Source organism: Manihot esculenta, chromosome 1 (assembly GCF_001659605.2).
Source record: "Manihot esculenta cultivar AM560-2 chromosome 1, M.esculenta_v8, whole genome shotgun sequence".
NCBI lineage: Eukaryota > Viridiplantae > Streptophyta > Magnoliopsida > Malpighiales > Euphorbiaceae > Manihot > Manihot esculenta.
This window is the reverse complement of record NC_035161.2, coordinates 13,314,569-13,323,186: the sequence shown is the minus strand read 5'-3', so window position 1 is coordinate 13,323,186 and position 8,618 is coordinate 13,314,569. Positions and strand designations below refer to the sequence as shown.

At 31.1% G+C, this 8,618-nt stretch overlaps 1 protein-coding gene across 3 annotated transcripts; it reads right to left on the bottom strand.

The window, feature by feature from the left end:
- Positions 1-3,917: 3,917 nt before the first annotated feature.
- On the bottom strand, positions 3,918-7,949 carry LOC110611390. Of its 3 annotated transcripts, none has more exons than XM_021751692.2 (8): positions 7,791-7,949; positions 6,682-6,841; positions 6,478-6,589; positions 6,112-6,194; positions 5,677-5,740; positions 5,440-5,557; positions 4,740-4,894; positions 3,918-4,150 (listed from the first exon to the last, which is right to left on the bottom strand). In XM_021751692.2, the coding sequence occupies exons 2-8, from the start codon at positions 6,804-6,806 to the stop codon at positions 4,082-4,084; spliced, it is 726 nt and encodes a 241-aa protein (XP_021607384.1). In that variant the 5' UTR covers positions 6,807-6,841; positions 7,791-7,949; the 3' UTR covers positions 3,918-4,081. The 3 variants fall into 3 exon arrangements, with proteins under 3 accessions (XP_021607384.1, XP_043810990.1, XP_021607394.1); XM_043955055.1 differs by lacking the exon at positions 7,791-7,949 and adding an exon at positions 7,712-7,729; XM_021751702.2 differs by lacking the exon at positions 7,791-7,949 and adding an exon at positions 7,523-7,705.
- Positions 7,950-8,618: the final 669 nt, after the last annotated feature.

Here is an 8,618-nt window from a genome sequence, read left to right as displayed (position 1 = left end):
CCGGACTGATGGTGCTGTTTTTTCAAACGAACACCCTCTATGGTATCCACACAAACGTCTTCTATCCTTCTAGAGTGCTAGCTCTCTCAAAGATAGATAGATTATGTGCTCCACAATCTGCAATAGTTAGACTGAATTTTTCACAAAAATTAACATCATCCCTTTCCACAATTCATAAAAGGAGTATTTATATGTTTCAGTCTTTTGTTTTTCCCACAACTCCTTTTCCTAAAAGGAGTTGTGTTCATAACCCACTATCACAATCTCACAGATACTCAAATATCTTATGTGATAGAGTCCTTTATCTGTAACAGTTACAGATATACTGCAGATATTTTAAATATTATTATCTCATAATAATAAATAATTAATAATTAATAATTAATAATAATAACACTTTATTATTATTTATTAATATTAATAATAATAACACTTTATTATTATTACTTATATTAATGATTAATAATAATAACTCTTTATTATTATTAATTATATTAATGGGCTTTGGACTTTTAACCCATTAATATGTCATAGCACATCAACAACGTTCTTTTGTGTGTTACCCAATAGGCTCACATTAGTTGTCAATAGGCCCAGTCCCACAATGCCCATAAGTCATAAGTGGCCTCTAGCAAGACATTATGACTACCCAACTAATATGAGGATCAATAGTCTGATAAAGCCTAATAAATAGAACATGTATTAATCCCTTTATCACACGATATCTAGTTTGAACATAAGTCATGGTCAATGTCAAACTTATAATGTTCAAACTTATAATTTCTCGATCTCTAAATAGACTTATAAATTCAAATGATATTGATCACACTATCAATTCATTTGAGCACGGCCATGCATTTCTCAGTCTCACTTATCGAGGGGCCTAGAAGATATCTCTCTCAGAGAGAAGGACAAATCCTATCTTGATTGTTCATTATCCTCTACATAATTTCTATTATGCTCAATCATAACCTTTATGATTGTCCGATTAAAGATAATGTTTGGTTATGTCAAAACATAATAGTCCTTATGTTGGAAACTATGACAATCTCAAGTCAAAAGATTAAGACAGAACTACTTTGATATTCACTTATGACAATAACCCGTGTAGTGATCTCAATGTGGGTCCATCCAATACTTTGTTCTCTAACAAGTATCTATGATTATTGAATTATATCAACATATACATAATCATCTCATGATTATCAATCAATAATCATACTAGTTATATTTTATTATTATCAACATAATAATAAGTAACCAGGAATGATAATCATTATTATGTAATATGCAAACAAATAATAATGATAAAGACCTCTTTTATTAATAACCAAACGACATACAAAAATGTACAAGATAATGGCCTAGGACATATACACTAACATAAGGGACATCTAAAGCTAGCCTAATCCTCATCATACATCAACAACAAAAGAATTCTCTATTATTCAAAAACAGAATTTTAAACTCAAAAATATAAAAAGGGTCTTACATATCATTAATTCATAGAAAATACTTTTTCCTCCCTTAAGAACCTCAGCAAAAGAAGGGAGGCAAAGATCAAACTTACCTTTTGAAGAACACGAAAATTGCAACAAGCAAAGGAAGGATTTAGGAGATGGAGAGATGAGCTCCGAAGGTCCCAAGAGCTAGAACTTTGAATCACAACACAAATCTTCAAAATCAAAGGGAAAACTCATGAGAAAACTACTTAAAAGAAGCATTGTGAAGGAAAGGTCCATGAAAGCTCACCTCTGCTCGAAATGGAGAGAAAGTTCTCTCCATTTCGGGCAGAGCCCCTTTTATAGGTGGCTGGAGAAATCACTTTGGGCGACCGAATCTTAAAACCTTTACAAAACTCTTTTTTTTTTTAAAAAAAAAAAACACTAAGAAAAGCTTCAAATTCATTTTATAAAAAACCTATTTTACCCTTATAAAGATTCCAGTTTCGAAATCCCAGATTCCGATAGAGATTCCGTCGAAAAGTGAGAATTCCGACACCGGAGTTTAACTGGGTATTATATTGATACTCCCAATCACCTCTAAGTTTGTAATATTCAATTTTTGCCACTTCACCATAACCTCTTTCCTTACCTTTATTGACAATATCTAAGTAATTCATTACCTCACAATTTAACCGATAACCTAGAATATAAGTTCCTCTAGAGTACTTTATGAGAGACCCCTCACTAAACTTGATCCCCATATGAACTTCAACAAGAAAGTTGGGGCATAAATGATATAAATTAATTAGTCAATTTAAAAAATAGAAAATCTCTAAATAGATATAATATATTGAGCTACATAAAATATTTAATACACTCTAATACTGACAGTAAACCCTAAGTTTAAAAACTACTAAAATACCTATTGCATGTGAAAGAACTCAAAATATGTTAACAATGCCAACCAAAATCCCTCAAAAAACTATAAAATAACCAACTCATTGACTCATAAATAATTATTTTATTGTAGTTCGCTGATAATAAAATTACCTTGTTTGTTTTTCCTTCAAACAACTTTTCCAATTTTTTTCTTGCCTGCTACTTATCTCTCACTAGACCACTTTCTGTATTTCAATTCCCTCTATCAACAATGCATGGGTTATCGATGGTGTTGAAACTTTTGGCTTTATTGATGGCTAAGTTTAGTAAAGGAGAGTGGTTTAATGGGTTAACAGTATCTATTGAATTTGAAGGATTTAACTAGGATTAGGATTTGCTTGTATAAGTAGGATTTGCTTGTATAAGTTTTAACCATTGTCAATAATTTTTGCTTAGGTGGAACTTTTTATTTTAAAAAACTATACTTAAATTCCATGTGTCATGACACGAATGTAATTTTGAAGATGATCAAAATTAATTTGAGTAATTGAATACAATTACAATAAATTACAAAGTTTGGAGTATAATGTACAAGATTAAAAGAAGTTGATATAATTGAGAATTCGCGAATAAGTTTTTAGCTTTTTTGAGCGAATAGACAGATATTTTGGTTGTGTTGAACATGAGTAAGTATATCTTTTTATTCTAGAATGAGAGACTCAACACTTTAATTATATGGATTCTTGATTGTTTTCTATTCAATAAATATAGATTTTCATTGTTTCATTCACAAATTTTTTTTATCTTATATTTGCTTCACATACTTTGCTTTATTATATATATGTTAATTGAAAAATTGAAAGATGAAACTAATATAGAAAAGTATAAATTGAATTTAGAATTTCAAATCTAGAAATAAGCTTTAATCCTTTAAGAAATTTTATTTGTTAATTATAATTACTCTTTTCTGTTCATTTTTTTTATCTCAAAATTATTATCTGTTTTCTTTTTCTATGTTATAATAACATATAAATTGAATATTATTATTCTATTTAATTTTATTTTATTTTTAAAAATTTTTTAAAATATCTTTTATTATTTAATAAAATTTAATAAATTTAGTATGAATATAATTAGAAAATTAATAAAAAAATTATATTTCTTAATATGTATGTAAAAATAAACTGAAAAAAACTATAAGACAAAAGGAAATTCTAATCAATCATGTGAATATATATTGACTTGATTAGAATATAGTCTCTGCCTTGAAAGAGGTTTAAAATCAAAGTGTAAAACCCTGAGTGTGAATCCAATTTCAATTATTAGTTTAAATTTTTTGCTTCCTCATGAAAACAATATCTCATTGACTATATCACTAGTTAACAATTTGTGCACTTGCAGGAATGGTGCAACACTGGGTTACTTAAGAAATCATTATTTCCTGCTCTTTCAAACTCCCAAGTTTTCTTGGGTGAACCTGTTATGCCTGGAAGAATATTCACAATCTCATCTTTTTTATTTGTGAAGAAATAATTCCTTAAAGAGTAGTGTGTCTTAGGTTTCTGTCACTTTATTTTTCCAACTCTGCCAAAATGATTGTACAACATCACTCCTTTTTAATTTTTGCGTTATTCTATGTACAAAAATAGAATGAATGAATTAGTATCATCATATTCCATTCTACGATGAACTGATCAAAGGTTAAACATCTAACTATTTTCATATGTACAACTTACAAATGAACATGCATCAATTATTCAAATCTCACTCAATGCATCAGAACCCGACTTGCACTCAGTTTTCAATGCTGCCAACCATGCATCCACCTAAGGAATCAAGGAAAATTATAGAGTCAAACTTCAAATGAATCTCAAAGTATGCCATTAATCAAAATCTCAAAATGAAAATGGTAAACAACTTTTTACATCTCAGCCATTTTCACAATCTTGTCTCTCAAAAACTGGACAATCATACTAAAAGCAATATCTCTACCAAAATCAGTTACAAGACATTTAAGTCAACCATTTAACGACCACCAAAAAATAAAAAATAACCAGCAATTAATGATGCATGCATGAAAATAAAGAAACTGGAGCAACCAAGAAAATCATGTTGCATGACTATAAACCTAGGGAATTTTAATGCTGCCTCCCTGGTAGTGTTCAGCACATGATTATTTAGACAAGGACTCGATAGAATTGGCATGCTTAATTGTCACAGGAGCCTTGTTATGAAAGCATTGGATTACCTTCTTTACCCCTCATCAACCACAGAAAAGCAGAGTATATCATGATATACCTCATGTAAGAGAAGGAACGAGATATACTTGTGTTTGAGGTCTAATAATTACAACATTGAGAAGTACTTAGAAGGAACAGTTGGAAGTACATGAATCATACTGCCACTGGGAAGTACCTGTATTTTAGAAATACTTGAACACTCATATCGCAGCCCATGACGAGTTAAGATATAAAAGGAATATCGTGTCTCATCATCTTCTCTTGTAAAGCTTGGCAAAGAACCCACTTCAACAATATCAGACAACAGAGTGGAATCCTGAGGACTCAAATCTGGATAAATTTCAATTTTCGATCAGCAAGCAATATAAATAATTTGAATTAAAAAAAAATTATATAGTGCAAAAAGTAATAAATGCCTTACTGGCTCCTCAACGAAATTTTAATTTCATCAGTCTAGGGATTGCACTTTAAATGAAATTGAACAAACTAATAGAAAAATTGGCAGTAGTATCAACATAATAAAGAGTTCATAAGTTTCCAAAGCTGGCCTTGTTATTGTTTTTCTTCTCCTTTTTCTTATTATTATTATTATTATCCCATGCCAATGTATCTTTGTTCAGATTCTGAAGAAAGATAAATAAAACTAGTTGAGAAACAATTCAAACTACTAATAAGTATGCCATAAAGAGAGGGCAAATCAGCAAGAAAAATAGAAGGATGGGGGGTACATTAATAAGGGAGTCCTCTATCACAGAGATTTTGCTAAACAGCTAATTACTGCATAGGAAGTGCAAGCATTACCAAAATTACTGCATTACATCCAACAATTCCTTGATATTTATAACAGGAGGGAGCATCACTAGAAAATCAGTTACCTGTACATAACAAATAATAGAAGATGCAAGGCCCATGAAGGACAACAAAACGAGGAAGCCAATCATCAACATCAGTATCATCAATTGGAGGAGGTTCCCCAGGTAAAGCTGTCCATCTCTTTAAAATGGAAAAAGGAAAAGTAGAGGAAAAACATATATTATAAAGACAATGTGCACAAGGTATTGCAGCACAAACTGATAGAAAGTAAGATCAAGTGAAATGGAGAAACTCATTACTGTTCGAATGTATAAATAGCCAGAGAAGCGAGCAGAGCGAAGAATTTCATCAACATGTTCCAACCTGTAAACAATAACCAGAAACAAAACATACTGAATTGCTTGCTTTTTAAAATTAAAGATGACCAATAGTGGAAAAGGCAAACTGTAAAAAATAAAATAAAACCCCTGGTTTTTCATTTTTGACAAGTATATGGAATGGAGTTATTGCTGAAGAGATCAAAATGGAAAATGCAACAATGTAAGCAGAACTGCATTTGTCATTTTCATTAGTATATGGAATGGAGTCAAGTCAGGAATCATATCTTCATTTTTGTGGGCGTTCAGTGCTTAAGGTGCAATCAAAGTACAGATTGACAATTAGATATTAACAGACGTAATATTTGCTAAGCAAAACCATCACAGTTTCAGAACAATGTATCAAACTGTCCTTACTGTGCTTTCAAGTGTGCCTCCCTCTCTTCTATGTCAGCAAGTTCTGACCGAAGGGATTCTAACTCTGCTACAGTCAACTCAACCTGCAGATAAAAAAACATTTTGTTGGTCAAACAATACATAAAATCAAATCATCAATAAGATAAAAAAGGAATAACTTGGTTGGTCTCCTCATTCCCTTGAAAGGGTGTGAGAAATGGGGATCAGGCTTGAGTCTCCCCAACCACCAATATGGTGGAATTTTTCACCATTATGATGACAGTTATTGAAGGTAGAGACTACCATTTATTGTGTAGCTCATACCATGGCACAGCCTTTGGAAGGGGAGGGGGGGGGGAATAAAGTCAAAAGGGTTATACACTGAACCTTTTGCTGATCCTCACTGCTAGAACTCCATGGCAGCCCTCGTAGACTAAAAATATTCAACATGAATGCAGATCTCTTTAGTTGTCTTCTAGCCCAAAAACGGCTACCGGACCTATTCTAAATCAGCAGAGCTGAAATGAAATCATTAAAATTTCTTAAGAATTCTATTTTTTTTTTCCTTTCCTTCAAGGAAAAAAGAATTACCTAGCTGAATTATCAATTCTTGGCTGAAGATTAGGTGTATTATGTCTTTGAGGAGCGTTCTCACTAGCAGTCGAAACTTGAAAGTGATCTGGAACAATCTTTATCTTCCCAAGGCCATCATCCATGAAGCTATATGTTTACTTGAATACAAGGCGGAAATCTTTGACATGTAAACAAATAATCATAACTATAAGTATACAACAGATAATCCAGCTTGAGAAAATAAGAAACTTTAAACTAGGGAAATATGAATATCTCTCGTCAATCTTCATTGAATTATTTACTAGTCTTCATAGTATACTGCCGGAAGGTATAGATGTTTTCACATTTATGTGGTCAAAAAGCACAAAAATTCCAGGAGAAATTGGCTTCATTATTCCAGGATAGCAATTTACTTACGGAAAAACCAAGCACAAACATACACCTACTCACTGGAAAAAGCCAACAAATTGGATGGGTAGCATTTAATAAGGGTGTAGCAGTCTAGCAGATGCAAATGGGAGGTATGATGCGTGTCGGGTCACAAATTGAAAAGGCCAAAAATTATCAAGGCATTTTGAATTGGAAAATAAAAGAGTTTCAGAAAGCTCAAAGGTCATGTAAATTGTTAGGACCAAAAGCTAAAACTTCATCAAATAATAAATATTCAAATGATCGCTTGTTCCATGAACGCCTGCAGATACTAACGAAAAAAAAAAAAAAGATGATCTCCATGGCAATCTTAAGATACATCATGCCTTTGAAATTTGAACTAATATTCACAAGACACTATGGATCAAAACTGATGAACTAACCACATAGTTCTTGTTTTCAATTAAATGCTAAGGAAACTTAAATTCACCTCAGAAATCAACAAAATTCAGATCACCCAAAAACAAGGAGCACAACCTCCGCAAGGACAGAGCAATTCTGAACCTAGCTCTATAAATATGATACACAATCAAGAACAACGAAAACAGCAAGAAGATCATCGATTAAACCAAATAAAGTCTGAAAACACAAAATTACTGAAAAAAGGAACCAAATTTACATAGAAAAAATATGGGATCTCCAGATGAAACAGAAAGTGAATTGAGAAAGGAAAAGAAAAGGCGATATAGGTTACTTACCGTGTATGTCTGCAGAAAGCCGTATTGAATGTTATTAACAGAGAAAAGACAGAAGAAAAGATGGTTATTGAGGTCTCTTCTTCAGCTCACGGAAAGTGGTTTGACCGCATGAGAGTATATATGTACGACGTGAGTGTAAGAATGGTAGGTTTCATCTGTAGCCTTTTATTTCCACCCAATGTTTTGTCTGAAAAGACATTTTCACCCGCTACTTTCTCTCCCACTGCGCAATTATTTATTTAGTAATTACTGGTGCATAGAGGTGGATTCTACTGTTAATCTTTCCTAAGCCTTTGTTTGGATAACCTTATAGGGTGAAAAGAAAATAAAGTGTGTAAAATAAGGAACTAAAATCACAGTAGTGGAGAAATTATTTGAATGTTAGGAAGGAAAATAGGAGAGGAAAGTAACTTTTTTAAACTATAAAATGACTCTTTATAATTATAATAAAAATAAATAATTATAGAAATTTAAAAAAAAAAGTAATTATTCACTTATTTTCTTTAATTTTAGAGAGAAAGTGACACTTATTTTTCTTTTTTTTCATATTTTCCTCCATTTTATTATATTTTTATTTTTTTTCTAAATTTCCGTTCCTCTCTTATTCCTATCCAAATATAATAATATTATTTTGAAATATTAAAAAAATTATTATTATTATTATTATACTTCAATCATTTACCTTAATTCTATAGTTAGATTAAAATACCATATATTTTTATTTCATTATTTAAAAATAATATTCATTAATTTTTATTTCTTTTACTATTAATTAATTGGTTAAAGTTAAAAAATATTTTAAAACTATACGGTTGCATTTTATTTTAA

Excerpts from the sequence above, each read along its gene's own strand:
- LOC110611390 (XM_021751692.2), bottom strand. The coding sequence starts at position 6,806 with ATGGATGATGGCCTTGGGAAGATAAAGATTGTTCCAGATCACTTTCAA. Across the intron at positions 6,195-6,477 it reads GCAGTGAGGATCAGCAAAAG|GTTGAGTTGACTGTAGCAGA; the intron begins GTTCAGTGTATA and ends TTTTATCTGCAG. Across the intron at positions 4,895-5,439 it reads CTATTATTTGTTATGTACAG|ATTTGAGTCCTCAGGATTCC; the intron begins GTAACTGATTTT and ends AAATTTATCCAG.